The following is a 21,571-nucleotide window of genomic DNA, read 5'->3' as shown; positions in this document are numbered from 1 at the left end:
AATGTCACTTTCATCACAGCCTATTGCTCAAGGCAAGTCACAAGGCCACCACAAATTCAAGAGTGGGAAAAATAGACTCTACCTCTTGATGGGAGTAGCTGCAAAGAATTCCGCCCATTTTTGCAACCTATCCAGTACTCTACTATGATTTCTCTACTTCCAAGCTCTAGGAACACGCTGCCTTCCCTCATTCAAAAGCATTGTCCTTGACACCTCGCTTGCCCATCAACATCCAACTGAACACTAAATCCTGTCACTTTTGCCTCCGGAATATCCCTTCATCTGTCTAGTTCTCTCCATCTCCACTCTTACCTCTCTCGCTTTCCCTTGTTCTCTTGCAACTTTCCATAAAAGGTCTCACCGTTTTTACTCTTCTGCCCACCCACATCATCCCCCAAGCATTCTCCACATGGTGACAAGAGCAATCGTTTCTCAATTCAAGGCTGCTCATCCAGCTCCCCTGCTTAAAACTTTCCAATAAATGTTCAGTGTTAGGTTAGAGATCAGTATCTTTAGTGGAAGCCATAGACCCTGTGGCATCTAGCCCCTGCCTGCTGCGCCAGATCGCGCCCTCCTGTCGTGCCCCTACTGACCTGCTTCATCCAGATCAGCTCCGCAAGTGCTCCACTTCCCACAGAGCCTCTGCGTGTTCCGGTCCCTCTGCCCACCCTGAGTACCTTTCATCATCCACTTTTATACATCCTTCAGCCACCTCAGATTCGTTTGGGGGTGATTTAATTGATGTTCACTCTTCCATTAAGCTATAAGCTCCTTGAAGACAGAAAGCCTCTGTTTTTGCTCTTCAGTGCATTTACTGAACATGGCAGTGTCTGGTGCATATTAAACGCTCAATAAATAGTATATATTTGAAGGAGAAAATGAGTGAATGAATAAATGAATAGTCGTGTATGTTCTAGCCCTATGCTCATGCATAAATATGCAAGAGATGCAGTTTCTGCCTTTAAGCATTTATATTCTTGTTAGGAGAGGAAGGTATGTAAATTATAAAGTATGAAGGGTCCAATAGAAGCTTAAAGACAGAGGGGTCAATTTTCCCTTGTGGTGGAGGGAAGGAAGGACAGGGAATGTGTATTCGTTTCCCATGGCCACAATTACCACAAAATTTGTGACAAAACAATGGAAGTTTATCTTAGAGTTCTAGAGATGAGAAATCTTAAAATCAAGGTGTCATTGGGGCTGCATTCCTTCTGGAGGCTCTAGGGGAGAATTATTTTTCTTTGCTTTTTTCCAATTTCTAGAAGCCTCCTGCATTCCTTGTGGCCCCTTCTTCTAACTTCAAAACTGGTAGCCTGGGTCACCCACCTTGAAATTCACTCTCTCTCTCCCTCCCTCACCTCCCCTTCTGTCATGACATCTTCTCTGACTCTGACCTGTCTCCCTCTTATAAGGACCCTTGTGCTTGCATTGAGCCCACCCAGATAATCCAGCATAATCTCCCCATCTCAGTGTCCTTAATTTAATTACATTTGCCAAGTCCCTTTTACTGTGTAAGATAATTACATGTTAGGAGATAGTACGTGGATATCCTTGGCGGGGGCGGGGGTTCATTATTCTGTCTACCACCAACTTATAAAGGAGTGATATAAGGAGAGCTTCATGGAGAAAGTGGCACTTGGACTGAGTCTTAAAACACAAAGATGATGAAGACACTCACATAGGTGAGGGCTTATATGCAAAGAATGGCTAATAATCTGGCAGAGTGGGTCGTAAGTAATTTGTTGTTCACAGAAAATAATGAGAGGTGAGGCCAGAGAGGGCAGGAGGGAGGGACCCGAAGACAGAAGGCCTTGTGTGCCATGCTAAGGAAGCCACACTTGATCTGGTAGGCAGTGGAGGGCCATTCAATGGTGATAAGTGGAAAAGGGAAGCAAGGTAGTTAAACTTGGATTCTGGAAAGGTGGCCCTTGCGGCAGAATGGAGCCTGGATGTCCTAGGGCAAGGTTGAAGGCAGGTGCAGCTGAGAGGAGACCACACCGTTACTCTGGGCCAGTGGTGATGGTGGCCTGGGTCAAAGAAGTAGCAAGAGAATAGAGAAGCTCTGATCAATATTAAGAATGCAGAACCAACAAAGCCAGGGGACTGTTTGAATGAATGAGGTGAAGGAGGACTCTCAGGTTTTTGACTTTGATGATGGAACAGAAGGAGGTACCATGGGCTTAGATGGAGCATATCTCAAAGGAGGCTGTTCTCATGGGTTCTAGGAGCCACGTTCAAGGGAACACAGCCTTTAAATGCTCATTAAGCCCAGAGTCTATGCCATACCAGGTAAATGGGTTTGTTATTTCATTTCCAATGTTTCATTGAACTTGTAGCATTAAGAAATGAGAACACTGTGATAATCATAACCATTAAAGAGATCAGCTTCCTATGAAGCAAGCTCTACATTACCCAGCTCTTTCTACTTCCCTCTGGCGTTTGTCAACCATTTCTTCCCAGGGAATATAAACACATCAACCGATAAAAGCCAAATGCAGCAGCTTCCTTCTTTCACTTGAGCAAGTCTGACACCTTCTTACATCTTTGTTCCGGCCTTTTCCTGGGCTTGTGTCAAAATATCGCTTCTAATCTTCTCCCCACAGACCACTGGCTCTCTTAGGATTCTGGGTTCCATCCCAGCATCTGCCAGATACAGTGGTAAGGCTCAGTGAGATCAAAAGAGGGCCCCTCTTCTAGTTCTACTTATTTCTTTCCAGACTCTTTTACTTTAACCACTTCTGGTGGACCCCCCTTCCCACCCTCGCACCAAGTACTTTGATATAAACTTGTGGGTCCCGCCCTGTTTGGAGGGAGATAAGGGATGTATTTCCATTAGTTCAAAAAATTACTATGAAATGCCTGCTATGAGCTAAGTATTTTTACCCTGATGACAGTTCTGACATGCTGTTCTTTATTTACCTTCATCAAAGAACTTTGGCTCTACTATTGTATCCTACTTTTTAGCTTACTTCTCTGTGTATCTGACAGGTCCTGGAGGCGTGCTCTGGGTGTACTTGCACAAATTGAGGAGATTATTTAATTTACAGACATGATGAGAGCACTTCTGCAATATGGGGGATGTGAAGATAACCAAGAGATGGTCCCTGCCCTCAGAGGGCTTCCAACCAAGCAAGGCAGATAGCATAATGACATCATGCCCTTTTGTAATTCTTGTTTCATTTTTAGTTCATTTCTTTCCACCTCTTCAGTAGGTATTTGAGCTTTTTTTCCTAGTTCCTCAAATTCCTAATCTCCTCCTTCACTTCCATTCATTATTTGATTTCACTTATCCATCCGCTAAGAAAATTAAGATCCTTTCACATAGGACTCCTCAATTTCCCTCCTTTCCAACCCAACATGACTCCCTGGAGCCCCATCCAGTGACTACTTCTTGTTCTTTAGAGGAAGAATTATCCCTCACATTCATTAAGTGCATTTTTATTGGACATCAACTATTTGCAAGACAGTTCCCACTTACATTTCTGTTCCCACATCTTCCAGTTTTCTCTAGCCCATGCAAATCCCTTCTTTTAGAATTGTGTCACTTTTTTTGTTGTTTTGTTTTGCAGAATCGTCTTTGAGTCCCATGAACAAATAAAATGATTCTCTGATGGTACTTTAACCTTGCTAGATGTGTTAAAAAGTGGTTTAAGTTTAACTTGGGATCCAGAAGCTAAGCTGTTTAGAAAAGGTCACTCTGTCCATAGTCACTAGATGGCTACATATTTGCAGGCTCTTCTTCAGTGCTGGAGTTGGGATAGTATTTATGTCTGTGCTTATGGGTATGGTCTATATGAACTCCACTTAACAACATTAGTACTCAGAAACTAAAGCCAATCTGTTAAATATTAAGTAAGTTGATAAATTTTTTTATCTCTTGAATTTAATCAATAGAAAGACATTACTGAATGATGGTGGGAATTTTTGTCTTATTATCTAAGAAATAATGTCCTTTACATAGAATGTATAGTCCTTTAGGCTATGGTGATCTTTCATCTCATTAAAACATAGTGAGAAAAGGCTGCTCTCTCATAATGAGGCAGAACTAAATGGGTTCTTGGAACAATCAATAAAAGATTATTAAGAAAGAAAATTCGGGCTTCCCTGGTGGCGCAGTGGTTGAGATTCCGTCTGCCGAGGCAGGGGACACGAGTTCGTGCCCCGGTCCAGGAAGATACCACATGCCGCGGAGTGGCTGGGCCCGTGGCCATGGCTGCTGAGCCTGCGCGTCCGGAGCCTGTGCTCCTCAACGGGAGAGGCCACAATAGTGAGAGGCCCGCGTACCACAAAAAAAAAAAAAGAAAAAATTTGTGTTAAAGAGAATATATTTTCCTGTAAGTCCTGCAGTATTATAATAATAAAACAGAATGAGACTTCCTTACTTTAAAAAGTGATCCTCTCAGGATGTGGATGGACCTAGAGACTGTCATACAGAGTGAAGTAAGTCAGAAAGAGGAAAACAAATATCGTACATTAACGCATATATGTGGAATCTGAAAAAAATTGGAATAGACGATCTTATTTACAAAGCAGAAATAGAGACACAGACGTAGAGAACAAACGTACGGATACCAAGGGGGAAACGGGGTGGGGTGAATTGGGAGATTAGGATTGACATATATACACTATTGATACCATGTATAAAATAGATAACTAATGAGAACCTACTATATAGCACAGGAAACTCTACTCAGTGCTCTGTGGTGACCTAATTGGGAAGGAAATCCAAAAAAGAGGGGATATATATATATACGTATAGCTGATTCACTTTGCTATACAGTAGAAACTAACACAACATTATGAAGCAACTATACTCCAATAAAAAAAATTTTTTTAAGTGATCCTCTCAGAAATTTTAAGATTATTCTTGAATATCCTTAAATAAAATATCTTGAAAACTGTTCACATACATATTAAATTTTAAAAACTATTGAATTTTGACTACACATGGACATGTATATCTAGATTGGTTTATAATATGATCTCAAATTTGTAAAATACTTTTAATAATGGAAAATTTCAAGCATATAAAAAACACAGAATAATATAATGAGCCTCTGTTTCCTCATCATTCCAGCAATAATCAACTCATAGCTAACATTATTCCTTTTATACTCCCCAAGCATTAGATCATTTCTTCTGTAATAAATTGGTGTGTATCTCTCAAAGGTACTGAAAACAAAAACGCTACAATACCACTTCACGTGTCTTAAAAATGAGCAATAATTCAGTTGTCATCAAATATCTATTAATTTCCAAATATCTCTCTTAATCTCATGACTTTTTTTCTTAGTTTTCTGAAATCTGGATTTTTGATATATCTTTTAGACCTTTTCATGCATAAGCTCTTCTCTCTGTCTCCTCTTTTGTGTCATTCATACAGTTTAATAATTTATTGTTGTTATTCTTAAACAAGGTATTTACACCTGGAGAGTTTCTCAGCATCTGGATTTTGCTGATTTCACCCTTGTGATGTCATTTTACACATGTCTCTCTCTCTCTCCTGCATTTTTTTGTAAATTGGCAGTTGGACATAGAGACTTGATCAAATTCAGGTTTGGGGGTTTTTTTTGCAAAGAATACCTCAAAATTGGTAAGATCTTCTTCCATTAGAGGCACATAATATCTGGCTGTCTCTCTTTTTGTGTTATCAGTCATCAGTGTTTAGATTAATTTGTTAAGGGTTGTGTCTTAGTTTGGGCTGCCATAACAAAGTACCAAAGACTGGGTGGCTTAAAAATTAGAAATTTATTTCTCACAGTTCTGGAGGCTGACAAGTCCAAGATTAACATGCTTGCAAGGTAGATTTCATTCTGAGGCCTCTCCTCTTGGCTTGTAAGTGGCTGCCACCTTGCTGTGTGCTCCTTTCCTTGGTCAGTACACACAGGGAGAGATACAGAGAAAGGGAGCAAGCCCTGGTGTTTCTTCTTTTAAGAACACTAATCCTTTCTCTTTCTGACTTACTTTACTTAGTATGATAATCTCTAGTTGCAGACGAATACCGTATGATATCACTTATACGTGGAATCTAAAATATGGCACAAATGAACCTATCTACAAAACAGAAACATGCTCACAGACATAGAGATCAGACTTTTGGTTGCCGTAAGGGAGGGCGGGAGCGGGAGGGATGGACTGGGAGTTTGGGGTTGCTAGATGCAAACTATTACATTTAGAATGGACAGACAACAAGGTCCTAATGTATAGCATGGGGAACTATGTTCAATATCCTGTTATAAACTGTAATGCAAAAGAATATAAAAAAAGAATGTCTATATGTGTATAACTGAGTCACTTTGCTGCACAGCAGACACATTGCAAATCAACGATACGTTAATTAAAATAATAATAATAAAAGAACACTAATCCTATGGGATCGGGGCCCCACCCTTAACTTCATTTAACCTGAATTACTTCCTTAGAGGCATCATCCCCAAGTACAGCCACAGTGGGGGTTAGGGATTCAACATATGCATTAGGGTAGAGGCACAAATATTCAGTCCATGACAGGTTGCAAAATGGTGATATTCTAATTCTTTGTCATTATTAGGTGAATAGTTCTATGAAGGCAAACTTCTTCTCTACTATTAGGCCACTTACTAGTAGCATTCTTAAAGAAAAGGCAAGATAAATGATTGATGCTTCCCTTTTCATTTACGAGTTTTTTAGTTCACTAGTATCCTCTAACAGTGACCAATTCGATTTTTATGATTAATGGTTCCTTTTAGTATAGTTATGACCTCCTGGATTCAAACTGTCATTCTCTATCTGTGTGGTCTTGGATGAGTCACTTAACCCCTCAATGCCATGGTTTACCCAGCTCTGAAATGGGGGTGATGATGATACCTACCTCACAGAGATATGAGATTTTAATGAGATAATGTCTGTAAAGCACATTACAGTCATTAAAGACAAGTGTATTGCCGGACACAAGTAGAAGCTCCCTAAATGGTAGCAGCAGTTGTGTTGTTATGATTAGAATTATAATTAGAAAATATTACTTTAGAATATACTTCAAACTGTTCCTCCAGAACTTCTACTCTAGTATTTTGGGTATTTTTCAAATGAATAAATGCTACAATTTATCTGCCTATGTCAGGCTTGCTTCTTTTCCATTACATAATCAAAATAATACATGGTAGCAAGTGCCCTGTTATTCCAGAGGTGATTTGATGACTGTGCATTATGTTTGGGAGGTTCAGACATTGATTCCCAGGTCAAGAATCAGAACAATCAGAACTTCACAAATATCTTGAAGTATGAACAGTAGAGAAATGCAACTTGCCAGTGAGGTGTGTGCAAAGCAAGTAGAATGTAGAAAGGCCTTTGAATCTCTCTACATAGTTATTTGCATGTTTTAAAAATTCTTTTGACAGTAAATGGTTTTATGACTCATTCTGGGTTTCTGCCTTAGTTCATGAGCTTAACTATGATGCCTGTTCATATTCCTGGCTTATAGTTGATAAGCCCTGGATTTTATTTATTTATAATATAGCCACAAGCATAAAAATGGCTAAACAAGCAGAAAAAATCAGCTCCTTCTGTTCTTTTCATGGGACCCTGTGCTTGTCTTTCATTAAAGTGAAGCTGCATTTAAGGCAAAATTTTTTTGTTTTAATTTTTTTTTAAAGGAGTGTGAATGAGAGAAACTTCTCTGTTTAATGAGCCATACAGTCTAATGAAAAGAATTAATTGAATGTGGCCAGTTGGTTATGAATCAGTATTTTTCCCCCAAATAATCCTGTTATTCTAATTTGCTTTATGGATATAAATATAACTCTGTTTCATGAAATGTTCAAATTTTAAAGAAGACACATGAAATACACCGAATTCATCCAGAATAGAATCCCATCCTGACTTTTACTTTCTATTGAGAGACATGGTAACTAAAGCCTGCTCTTTATAAAAAAAAAAAAAATGGGGTTAAAGGATTGTGACTTTAGTTTTTAAAAAATTCTAAACATGCTACATTATCATGAAAACATGGCTTCTGGCAAGGAATAGTTCATGCCAGCATATTCTATACATGTTATTAAATTATAGAACAGTGGCTGTGTTCCATGCATTTATCTTACTCTAATTTTCCTGTCAAGCAAAAGTGTGCAGTTAAGATATCTATCAATGATTTTCTTCAGTGATCTAAGATCAAATTTCTCCAGAAAAATGTCAAGTTCAAAACCACTACAATAGGCAAGAAATTAATTCATAAGACTTTTAAGTCAGGTGTCAGAGAAATGGTTTCAGTTCTCAGTGAGAAGTTCTGTGGAATTTTTATTTTTTCTTGTTACTCCGTTATGACGGATATGAGAGAATGGGAGTGGAGTCCTTTAAAAACAATGACCATCACTGAATCTGACAAAAGGTAAGTTACACTTTTACTCAACTAAAGATTGACACATTCTTAAGCATATATTCCCATGGTATATTTTGAAATAGTCTTACCTTGATTGTAAACAGTGACTTTGCCAAAGTATTTTAATAAATGAGCAAGTCAAAAATGTGATTCAATTTACACTCTCTATAAATGTAAATAATTTTTTAACTTTTTTTATTGAATGAAAGATTCGTTGAATTCTATAGTGCTTTACAATTTTCAGAAGTTTCACACACATGATTTCATATAATCCCATAATAACCCTTTTCCCCCCATTCTTATATTGTCCCTCCCCCAAATGTAAATAATTTGAAGGTATTATGAAGATAATTCTGAAAGGGAGTGGGTTTTCTTTGATTTTACATTTTTTCATCAAAATGGAGATTAAAAATAGCATAGCTGTCTAATGACAGGCCTGAATTTACTTTGTTCAAGTTACCCAGAGGTTGTCTAAATTTGCAATTGTAATAAGATCTTTTTTTAAAATTGAAGTATAGTTGATTTACAATATTGGGTTTGTTTCAGGTGCACAGCAAAGTGATTCAGTTATATATTTTTTCAGACTATTTTCCATTGTAGGTTATTACAAGATATTGAATATAATTCCCTGTGCTATACAGTAAATCCTATTGCTTATCTATTTTATGTATAGTAGTTTGTATCTGTTAATCCCATATGCCTAATTTGTCCTTCCCACCCTCCCTCTCCCCTTTGGTAACAGTAAATTTGCTTTAATAATATCTTTTTTTTAGTTGCGAAAGTTATGCATGCTTATTGGCAGAAGTTGAAACAATACAAAAATAATTTAAAAATAAGATTCTGCTTCCAAAATTTACTCCTTAATGTTAAAAACTGATAATACTTCAGTACAACCTTTCTAGACCTTTTCAAGTCCATTAAAAATGTATACATCTATAAATACTTCCTTTTACAAAAATGTAATGCACATGTCATACTTGGCAATTTGCTTTTTTTTTTTTTTTTTTTTTGCTTTACATAAGATCACCTATAATTTTCTATACTGCTTTTCATACTTTTTAAGTATCGCATAATAGTTCATTGATTGACTACTTCAAAATTTATTTGATTATTTTTTTAATAGGCATGAAGTTTGCAATTTATTTTTACTATTTCAGTCATGCATTTTACTTTAAAGATTTATGTCAGGCTTTATGTTGGAAAATAAAATTCAAGCAGAAATTTACATTTCTCTTCATGGGCAAGTGTTAAATTTAGCATATAAGGCACAGGACTTTCTAGGTACTGTCCAGGGAAGAGGAAATGACTAGATGCTGAATGGGCTTGACTATTCTATCTTGCCTTTATAAAATGCCATAAATGCTTGTTTTACTTCTTCATCTCCCATAAATTTCTGGGGCAGACAGTGGCAACTGGCTGACTGAATAACCATTCCCAGCCCTTGTACCATTGCCTACCTCCCCTCTGCAGCCCAGGCAAGCCAGATATTCACTTCTTAGGCTCCCGTGCAGCTAAGGATATCCATGGAAATGCAGCAACCATTTTTTGGTGATGAGGCAGAGACCACAGGAAACAAAGAGATGTTGGCTCAGACATCATCATACCAGCAGCCACTTAGTTCTGGACTTCTCAATACATATGAAAAACAAAGTCCTCTTTGTTTAAGCCACTATTTATCAAGCTTTCTGTTACCTGTGCCCAAATACGTTATTAAGTGATCCATCTCCAGGCTGCAGGTTTAAGAAAATGAAAACAGAAACTTCTTATGCTATATAAGTAATTTGGGGTTCTCCTTCTGCAGGGCCTGGTCAGAATTCCTCAGGTGCTACTATGAAGTACCAATTTTAGGAGGTTGCCTTTGCTTGGGAAGATTTCATATAAATCACAAAGCAGCTAGAAGGGCACAGTATACAATTCTTGACAGGTAGCCTGAAATGGAAAGCAGCGTGGAAGATATTGGAGCTGGTTAAGAACACAGATAGTTATATACAACTACAAGAAAAAACATACAGCTCTATGGGGGAGAGCTTTTTGACCATGGTTTTCAGTGCCTCCAAATAAGATAGAATTATATTGTCTTCCAGGGATGACCTGCAGTTTTTATCTTCACAGGAAGGTCTCATCTGAGATTTTACAGGGTTGTTCACAAAAACTTTCTGGGTCAGAGTGTTGCAGTAACCATAAACTGATGGCCAGAATAGGTGCTTTGTCAATTTCTTTGGAAAAATCCAATTATCAATAAGAGAAGAAACACTAGAAGAAAGAAGAATTGGACCAAAATGAGTAAAATTGGAACATTAAGTTTTAGAGGCGTTCATCAGTCAGCTGAGGGCCTCCTGGGCAGCCTCTGGGATATGAGGGAAGCCACAGTTAATCAAACACTGTTTCTGCACCAGAAAATATCCTGACAGTGTGTATTCCTCACTTTTCCAGGGCTACTAGTGAGTAATCAGCTCTTTTAAACAGCTGTGTTCCCAGAAATGCTCCTCAGGGGTGCTAAGGACCAATGACTCATCAGCCCAAGACAAATCATAAAAGGAGAAGACACCAGAGGGGTTCATCAGAGGCAGGAACTGGGTCTCTTTCACCTATAAGCTGTTGAATGATGGACGGGAGTGAAAGTGAGGAACCCCTCCCCCCGCCCCCCGACCCACCATGGGTGGCTGAGAATTAGGAAGACGGGCTTGTTAAATGTAATTGGCAGAACTACTCCTGGCAGGCTTCTCCAGTGTCTTTATCATAGCAGATTCTAAGTTCCTCCCCCCTAATGTCCTGTGATACTGCAGAGCGAAGGCTTGTGAGGCTGAGGCAAGATCCACGAGCTGCCGCTGGCATCCACGTGGATGGTCAGGACTTTGTCTTACAGGTGCTTCATTTAGTCCTCACTTGGCTTCCTGAGCATTGATGTGACAGAGAAAGCCTTAACTAGCCCATAACTGATATTAGTCTTTCCATAGTCTGCTCCAGCCAAGTGAGATGCCCTTCACAGCCCTGGGAGAGTTGGGAAGAGGGAAGATAAACTTTAGAGAAAGGCAGATCCGAGTTCAAACCATGACTACTTAACATACCAATAACCCATGTGATCTTGGCGTGCAGTTTGACCCAGTTTCTTCATGTAAAAAATGAGGGGTTATGTTTCCACTTCAGAGGGTTGTTGAGAGGATTAAATGGGCTCATATAAATAATGTATTTACTGAAGAGACTGGCCCCGAGAATCAAATGTGGTTGATTTTTTTAGTGCTATCATCATCGTTATCATCACCGTCATCGTCGCCTTCACAGTGTTTATTATTCTGGGCTTCGGTGCCAGGGTTCACGTTTTCAAGCCCTTCATCCTCTCATCTTGTCTTGCTCATTCATTCATATTTTCATTCACTTGACAACATTTATGAGCCGCCTACCATGTTTTGGCACAGCAAGGATACAAAGAGAACTGAGGTGCGGTCCTGCTGGCAAAGCGTCTGCAGACTGTTTGGGGAAGTGAGACACTTGCTCATCCTCCAGCATCAGGTCCTGCCCTCTCTCCATCCGCACTCTCCACTGTTGCCAGTGTGGCTTTTCTGAAATGCAGATTTGTCACGCCCCTCCCCTGCCGAAAACCCAACTCCCTCCTAAAACCCAGGTTTCCTCGTACGGACGGACGATTTCTGTTAACGACCAGATAGTAAATAGGTTTGCCTTTTTGGACCGTAGAATCTTTACTGTCCATACTCATTTCTATCATTGTAACCTGAAAGCAGCCGTAGACCATACGCGAGTGAATGGGTGTGGCTGGACATGGCTCAGGGGCCTTAGTTTTTGGATCCTCCCTAGACCAGACCTGATGCATCCCTCTTGCCTCCTGAATGGAGTCACCACTTTCTTCCCATCTTACAATGTCTGCTCCTGTCCTACCAACTGCACAGCCGCGATGTGCCTCGCTTGCTCACTTGAGTATCTTTGACTTGTTGCTCTCTCTGCCTAAAACACTCATTTTCTCCCTCTTACGTGGCTAAACCTGGCACGCTTGCCTGCTGTCTGCTCAGCTGTCCATTTCTCCAGACTCCACTCCGCACATTCCCTCCACTCCTCTGCAAGCATGCACCACATTTTTCTCTAGCATGCTCCAGTGACTGCCGCCACCATAAAGCACTGTCACTGCACCTGTTGATCCACTTGTCTGCATCCCCAAAAGGACAGCAAGTTCCCTGGAGGTAGGGGAGCCGACTATATTTAGTCAACGTGTGTTTAGGGAGCACCTACTTCGTGCCAAGGGCTGGGATTCATCAGTAAACACAGACAAGGGTATCACCTTTCCTCGGGGAAGTGGTCAGACAAAACATAAACAGGTGAATACACTATGCCGACCAATACAGGTTTTTAAATGTCTGCTCAGGTAAACAACAACAGCAGCAGGGAATAATGGGAGTCAGGGTGGCGTGGGCTGGGGTCAGGAGCCCTCCTCTGGACAACGTAGTCCAAGAAGACTTTCTGTTTGCAAAGGGGCTCAGCTTCTTTGGAGAGGGCTGCAGAGATGAGAGCGTGGCGAGCTAGAAGCTGAGAGGCATGAGCTAAGGTGCGCTGAGTGGTACCAGTCCTTCCATTAATACAGTCCTAGGGCCACTGCAGTACCTAGAGAGTAATCGGTGCTGGGTCCGTGTTTGGTAACTGTCTCAGTTGCATTCCTCAGAAGCAGATCCTGAGACCTGCTTTTTGAAAATACAAGAATTTAGACTCAGCAAGGTCACCTGAGAAGTAATGCCAGGAAGCACAATGATGAGTGGGGAAATGAGACAGAAAAAGGAAAACGCCCACCAAGGGTGTCGTTTGTGAGCAGATGTTGCTGTGGGCAACAGGGGCTTAATCCCATTGGAAGAAACTATACTGAACACACCTCAAACTTTCCCCACAGACAGACAGGGACACTGGGGGTTTATCCACCAGTTTCCATCCCACATTGTTTGGAAGCTGCCAGGGAATTGACTCCCAGAGACTCGCACCGTGCCCCAGTCACAGGCTGCATTCCTGCTGCCTGAGAAAGCCCTCAGCGGAGAGCCTCGAGTGTTTGGGGAGGAGCCTTTGATGCGTATGAGGACTGTCCCCCTGAAAATGCAGGTGGCCTGTAGGGTGGGCTGCAGGGATCTCAGCAGAGCATCAACGGTCTCTCCTACAGTAGCTAAATCAGTAAGTGAATAATAAGTGATTGAATGGATAAATGAATGAATAATTGAAGTGAAATCAGTGAAAGAAGCCCAAGGTCTCTTCCCAGTCAAGGTTCAGAGGTGTTATGTTGGTAGCGTGGAATTGGCCATGGTGGGAGTATTTACACCATGGAAATTGGCAAATGCTATAAATCAAAACTTTATCCTCTGGAGATCTCATTGTCACCCCTGGTGCCCTGACCCACAGAGGGAGGGGTATCACAGCCATGGTGGTTTCCCCTGAAGAGCGAGGAGTTTGAGCCCCACATTGGGCTCCCCAGCCTGGGGGAGCTGCACCAGAAAGATGAGCCCCTATAACGTCTGGCTTTGAAAGCCAGAGCGGCTTATGTCCAGGAAAGCTGGAGGGCTGTGGAAAACTGAGACTTAGTTCTTGAAGAGCATACATACATACTCACTTTCTCCAAGTCCCAGTGCAGAAGCAGCAGCTTAAAAAGTGCCTGTGTCAGGCTTCCCTGGTGGTGCAGTGGTTAAGAATCTGCCTGCCAGTGCAGAGGACACGGGTTCGAGACCTGGTCCAGGAAGATCCCACATGCCATGGAGCGACTAAGCCCACGAACCACAACTACTGAAGCCCGCATGCCCAGAGCCCGTGCTCCGCAACAAGAGAAGCCACAGCAATGAGAAGCCCTCGCGCCGCAATGAAGAGCAGCCCCGGCTCACCACAGGTAGAGAAAGCCTGTGCACGCAACAAAGACCCAACGCAGCCAAAAATAAAGTAAATAAAAATTTTTTAAGAAGTGCCTGTGTCATAGAAGACAGAGATTCAATTGACTAAATTTTAAGGCATGTGCTGGAGGGGCAGAGATCTGGTGAAATTTTCTCCAGAGACAGAAGAAGTCGCAGGTGCCATTTTTTTTTTAAACTCTCCATCCACCTCGCAGGCCCGGCATGAGCATGTACCATTTCTGTCACTCCCCATCAACTTAACTAACACCATGTGCACCAACCAAGTATTTCCCTGAGGACCTATCCTGCCCAACCTGCCTGCCCCACCTGGCTCTTCCATAGCAGCTGCTGCCGCGTTCTACCCAGCAGGCATCCCCAGCTGGCACTGGCACCCCTCCAGGTGTCTCCTGCTCCAGGGGTCCAGCCCCACATACCAGCACACCCACAACAGTCCCAGTCGGGCCTCAGAGCCACTTCAGAGTGAAAGACACACAGTGAAGAAGTAGAAAAAGATATTCTATGCAAATGGAAACAAAAAGAAAGCTGGGGTATCAATATTTACATCAGATTAAATAGACTTTAAAGCAAAGACTGTAAAAAGAGACAAAGAAGGGCCTTACGTAATAATAGAAAAGATTAATCCAACAGTAAAGCAAATGTTAACAGACATGAAAGGAGAAATTGACAGCAATACAATAATAGTAGGGGACTTTAACACCCCACTTATATCAATGGATAGATCATCCAGACAGAAAATCAATCAGGAAACATTGACCTTAAATGACACATTATATCTGATTGACTTAATATATAAATACAGAATATTCCACCCCAAAAGAGCAGGATATGCATTTTTCTGAAATGCACTTAGAACATTCTCCAGGATAGATCACATGTTAGATGAAAAAATGAGTCTCAAATTTAAGAAGACTGAAATCATTTTAAGCATCTTTCCCACGACAGTGGTATCAGACTAGACTCTCAATTACAAGAAAGCTGTGAAAAACACAAATACTTAAAGGCTAAACAACATGCTACCAAATATGCTTCTCCTGGTCCATGGGATCACTGAAGAAATCAAAGAGGAAATCACAAAATACCTGGAGACAAATGAAAATAGAAACAAAACATTCCAGAATCCGTGGGACTCAGCAAAGGCAGATCTAAGAGGGAAGTTTATAGCAATACAGCCCTACATCAGGAAACAAGAAAAATCTCAAATAAACAATCTAACATTACACCTACAGGAACTAGAAAAAGAAGAACAAAGCCCAAAGTTAGTAGAAGAAAAAGAAATAATAGAGATCAAAGTGGTAATAAATGAAATAGAGACTAAAAACCAATAGAAAAGATCAATGAAACTAAGAGCTGGTTCTTTGAGAAGATAAACAAAATTGATAAACCTTTAGCTAGACTCATCAAGAAAAAAAGAGAAAGGGCCCAAATGAATAAGATCAAAAATGAAAGAGAAGTTACAACTGACACCACAGAAATAGAAAAAATCATAAGAGATTACTACAAACAATTATATGCCAACAAATTAGATAACCACAAAGAAATGGAAAAATTCCTGGAAACATACAATCTTCCAAGACTGAATCAGGGACGGGGCAGGGGCGGTGGGGTGTATGTGGTGGTGATGGGATGAATTGGGAGACTGGGATTGACATATATACACTAATATGTATAAAATAGATAACTAAGAAGAACCTGCTGTATAAAAAAAATTAAATACAAAAAAAGACTGAATCAGGAAGAAACAGAAAATCTGAACAAACTGATCACTAGTAATGAAATTGAATCAGTAATCAAAAAAACCCCAACAAACAAAAGTTCAGGACCAGCCGGCTTCACAGGTGAATTAAGCAACTTTCCCAAGGTCACATCCCAGAGCCCATGCACTTAACCCTTACACAAGAATTCCTCTCGCTATGCAAAGTGATCTGGTGTTCCTAATGGGGACTCCAAGCTACTATAAGAAGCTGAGTTCCAAAATTAAAATAAAATAAATGGGAGTATTACAGAATGGGTGAGTGTTAAGTGCACTTGATTGACTTTCTTTGGAAATGAGCAGGAAGTTCTTTTGAATTTAGCCAAACTAAGTGGACAAAGTTTGGCATTTGTTTCCTTCCCATCTTAGGCCATTCTCACCTTCTCAGATGTATCTTCTCTCTGGAAGACTTCTCTGAGTTCCTGTTCTTAATTTTCAGTACCTAATTCCCATAGATGCATGTTCTGCACTAGGATAGACTATGACATTAGTTCGTAACCAGCTGAACCTTTTAGTAGTTGACTCAGAAAGAGCAAGGAATACAGAGTTGGAACCACCAAAGGGGCATTGAGGCTGACATATACTGAGATCTTATCCTCTGGAATAGCATATTTTAGATACCTCCTCTTCTTCTACCCATCAACTCTAAAATTCTCTGACTATGCATTTTTAAAAATCTATATTATTCCAAAAGACAAAACATGTGTATTGCAAAAAATACAGATAAACAAAAAGAAGCAAGCAAGGAAACATACCAAATTCTTCCCACCTGAAGGTATCCATCATTAATCCCTTGGTGTGTAGCTCTCCAGAGCCTTTGATGTGAGATTACCTTCTCTACCTTCTGAGGTGTGACAGCTCTTTACACCGATATTTGGCCTCAAACACAGATATTTTGTCCTTGTGTTTAATTTTTCTACAAACAAAATTACTCCAGTTTTCCAGACAGTTTTTTCAGACCCCACCACCCCATTCCCCATCATCACCCTGGCCTTCATTCCAGCCTGAACCAAATAAGATGCCGCACTTTAGAAGAACTCCAGCCTTTCTCAGTGTGAGACGCTGAGCTCCTGTTGACAGATCTCGTGAGATCAGCACCATCCTAATAGCCGCCTTCTCTTTTGTTTCTTTGTTCTCCACAGCTTTTTGCAATCTTTGCATTTGCAACATGCGGTGGCTATTCCGGAGGCCTGCGGCTGAGTGTGGACTGTGTCAACAAGACGGAAAGTAACCTCAGCATTGACATAGCATTTGCCTACCCGTTCAGGTAGGGAATGGCGACTTGTGCTCACTCGTCTCCCCCCGGAGGGGCAGGGCACTTTCTTCTTTCTGTGGTTTCTTTAAAAATGCAATCTCCCAGGGACTTATGAGTAAAAAGAGAGGATTCTTCCTGAGCCTGAAGAATGCCCAAACAAGTAAAATGCCCACCTAACACCCTACCCTGGGAAGAGTTATTCCATGGGAGTTGTACTTTCAAAGCAGAATTAACTCTCCCTCCCCCAAAAAATGCTACAGATTGCCCAGTATTGGGGTCCATCAATATGGAGATCTCAGTTATACAATTTCTTCCTTCCTGTCCATAATTCTTTAAGGTCTCCCAAATTCTGTCTACAGTTGTGTGGTCACCTCTCATTTCATAGTGACTATGCAATCCTGTCTGATAATGCGTTTAATGATATTAATATTGTTTCCATGAGCCATTGTGCTTAGCTTGAATCTCATTAGTTCATCACAGTGACCTTTGGAGGGTAGTACAAGTACCATCGCCATTTTCAAATGAGGAAACTGAGGCACAGATATATTTGCCCACATTCCCTTGGCCAGTAGGTGGCAGAGTCAGTGTTCGAGCGCACTCGGGTTAAGCCCAGAACTCACATCTTTACTCCTATACTTCAGTTGCTTGAGATAACTCTTTCAACCTCTTTATAAATTCACTATGAAAGATAAGACCTGTCTATAAAATGATGACTAAATACCTACTAGGACTTGTCCCAAATCAGACATCTTGTGATTCTGATCCATCTACCCAAAGTGGATTAATTGAATTCAATTTCTAAATAATTTGTTTCTGTAAAAGTACCAAACACTTGGTACCAAATAACTGGCGTGATTTTGTCAAACACTTTCAACCTAATATTTTGACATCTTATTAATATACTCTCATGTGTGCCCTTCAATTTAGCAAACATTTGTCGAATATTCATTTTGTGCCAGATACAGTGCTGGCTCTGGAATTACAGAGAAAAGTAGAAATTAGCCCCTAAAAACTTTGCTTAAATAGGCAAGTACAGTGTTTTCCAAAATCTTTCCCATGGAGCCCTACATATTTAATGTTTCTAAAAAGAAAAGAGGAAGAAAGTAAGAAGAAAGAGGTAGAGAATAAGAGGGAGAGAGGGAAGGAAGGAGAGAGGGAGGGAGGGAGGCAGAATTATTTTTTTATAAATTTATTTATTTATTATCTATTTATTTATTTATTTTTGGCTGTGTTGGGTCATTGTTGCTGTGCGTGGGCTTTCTCTAATTGTGGCGAGCGGGGGCTACTCTTCATCATGGTGTGCGGGCTTCTCATTGCGGTGGCTTCTCTTATTGCAGAGCATGGGCTCTGGGTGCGCGGGCTCAGTAGTTGTGGCGCACGGGCTTAGTTGCTCCGCGGCATATGGGATATTCCCAGACCAGGGCTCGAACCCATGTCCCCTGCGTTGGCAGGCTGATTCTTAACCACTGTGCCACCAGGGAATTCCCAGAATTTTTAAATTATATGATAAAATAAGTTTAAGAAATACTTCTTAGCACTTTGCCATTCTAATACACATTTTGAATCACCAAGAACACAGTGTTTCCCCAAACATTTTTGGCCACAGAAACCCTTTCTCACTGAGCATCTCAGAAGATTTGTATATCATGGAACGCATCCTTAGTATACTGATCTAGTGAACTTTTCCTAGTCCAAAACAAAAGTGCCTCAGTTCACAGCCAATGAATCACGCAGACAGGGCTTTTATACCAATGTATTAAATGGTTTTTAAGAGTCATACAGTGATAAAAGTTGCAAACACCTCTGCTCAAGTAGATACTCTCCTAATTAACTAATAAGGGAGTCCAAAGCAGAGAAATATTAAGTATAGAATGCCTGGTAATTTAGTAATTACCAGAGCTTCCTGTGCTAGTGGAAGTGGGAGTGGGGATGCTTGACACATCTGAAGGTTCTGGAGGAACTCCTTGGCTTTAGTGTGGAATGACCAAGCCAATGCATGCTTACTCATCAACACAGGGGATCTAGAAGAGGAGATGAGAATTTTCACTGGCTGGGCAACAGGGGTGGGATGCTTAGTAACATTATTCGTGACATTGTAAGGTCTACATTGCTTTCTACCAGGATTTCCCACCAAGAGATATGGTAGAAGCAGATGACTTGAAGGTCAGTCCCTTAATTTTTTTTTTATAAATTAATTAATTAATTTCTTTATTGGCTGTGTTGGGTCTTTGTTTCGTTGCGCGGGCTTCTCATTGCAGTGGCTTCTCTTCTTGCGGAGCACGGGCTCTAGGCGCACGGGCTTCAGTAGCTGTGGCTCGCGGGCTCTAGAGGGCAGGCTCGGTAGTTGTGGCACATGGGCTCAGTTGCTCCGCGGCATGTGGGATCTTCCCAGACCGGGAATTGAACCCGCGTCCCCTGCATTGGCAGGCAGATTCTTAACCACCGCGCCACCAGGGAAGTCCCAGTCCCTTAATATTTAAAGAGCAGCAGGTCGCTGAACATTGAACACAGGTCTGTCTGTCCCTCAAACTAAAATATACCAGTCAAGAAACCTGTGTAGATGGAAAACCAGTGCCTACGTTGGGGTGGTGGTAGAGAGCAGGGTGATATTTAACTTCACACAGTCCTTAGCTAAGTGAACAATTTGAAAAGGCCTTTCACGCAAACATTTTCCAGCCTTGGGCTTCTTCATTTTCTTCCTAAGGTATATTACTGCCCCAATTAAAAGCAGCTAGAGAAATTGGATTAAAAGGTTTATTACCATCTGTAAGTATAGTGGCCTGCTCATTTGAAAGATTTTTACTTGGGTTCTGAAACAAAAATTATGAACCTTTTTTTTTTTTTTAATAGAAGAACTTTTCTTCCATACCTTATCTTGCTCTGAAGCTCTCTCTATATAACAGATATGAGTCATTGAAAAAGTTGAACAAGGGGAGGAAGGGGACTTAAAGCATCCAGCTGGTCTTCCTGAGCCCTCTCCCTGCCACACACGTTGCCCGCCCCCGGCTGTACCGCACTTGTCATATCTCTTCAGAACCCTAGGTCTCCTAGAAGCATTTTAAAGACCACCATTGTAGAAAAAAGCAGGAAAGCTTTTGCCACTCTGCAGATCACATCTGTACAATATTTACTGTCTATACTGTTAAGAAATCAAGATTAGCCTATCTCCTCCCACAGAATGTCTTACCTTTTTGTCCCACTAATGTCCATGTAGGAGATATACATTCCAAAGAGGCCCAATTTTACTAGAGTTGCAATTTCAGTTGTGCATTTGGGTACTTTAAAATATTGTGCCACTATCTTTTCGGGGAAGATTTCAGTAGTAAGAGACACATCTAGAATTTATTCAGATTACTCTGAAGTCATTTGTTTCAGAAGTAAGTTGAGTTAGCAAGATGCTGGTGATGGATATCATCAAAAAGTTACTTTCTTCTAAAATTTTACAAGCCATTGTCTTTGCACAGCAAAGGAAACCATAAACAAGACGAAAAGACAACCCTCAGAATGGGAGAAAATATTTGCAAATGAAACGACGGACAAAAGATTAATCTCCAAAATATACAAATAGCTCATGGAGCTCAGTATCAAAAAAACAAACAATCCAATCAAAAAATGGGCAGAAGACCTAAATAGACATTTCACCAAAGAAGACATACAGATGGCCAAGAGGCACATGAAAAGATGCTCAACATCACTAATTATTAGAGAAATGCAAATCAAAACTACAATGCGGTGTCACCTCACATCAGTCACAGTGGCCATTATCAAAAAAGCTAGAAACAGTAAATGCTGGAAAGGGTGTGGTGAAAAGGGAACCTTCCTGCACTGTTGGTGGGAATGTAAATTGATACAACCACTATGGAGAACAGTATGGAGGTTCCTTAAAAAACTAGAAATAGAACTACCATATGACCCAGCAATCCCACTACTGGCTATATACCCTGAGAAAACCATAATTCAAAAAGAGACATGTATCACAATGTTCATTGCAGCACTATTTACAATAGGCAGGACATGGAAATAACCTAAACGTCCATCGACAGATGAATGGATAAAGAAGATGTGGCACATATATACAATGGAATATTACTCAGCCATAAAAAGAAATGAAATTGAGTTATTTGTAGTGAGGTGGATGGACCTAGAGTCTGTCATACAGAGTGAAGTAAGTCAGAAAGAGAAAAAGAAATACCATATGCTAACACATATATATGGAATCTAAAAAAAAGAAAAATGGTACTGATGAACCTAGTGGCAGGGCAGGAATGAAGACATAGACATAGAGAATGGACTTGCGGGGAGGGGGAAGCTGGGCCGAAGTGAGAGTA

General features: G+C 40.7%; 1 protein-coding gene across 2 annotated transcripts in view; it reads left to right on the top strand.

Moving 5' to 3' along the window:
- Positions 1-21,571, top strand: part of SYNPR (synaptoporin) — a 290,962-nt gene that overhangs the window by 158,431 nt on the left and 110,960 nt on the right. For both annotated transcript variants that reach the window (XM_004267984.4, XM_004267986.3), the window contains one exon: positions 17,131-17,255. In XM_004267984.4, the coding sequence (XP_004268032.1) occupies positions 17,131-17,255 (125 nt within the window). The remainder of the gene's footprint in view (positions 1-17,130; positions 17,256-21,571) is intronic.

Source organism: Orcinus orca, chromosome 10 (assembly GCF_937001465.1).
Source record: "Orcinus orca chromosome 10, mOrcOrc1.1, whole genome shotgun sequence".
Lineage (NCBI taxonomy): Eukaryota > Metazoa > Chordata > Mammalia > Artiodactyla > Delphinidae > Orcinus > Orcinus orca.
The sequence above is the reverse complement of the archived record's forward strand: the minus strand, read 5'-3'. Positions and strand labels throughout refer to the sequence as shown.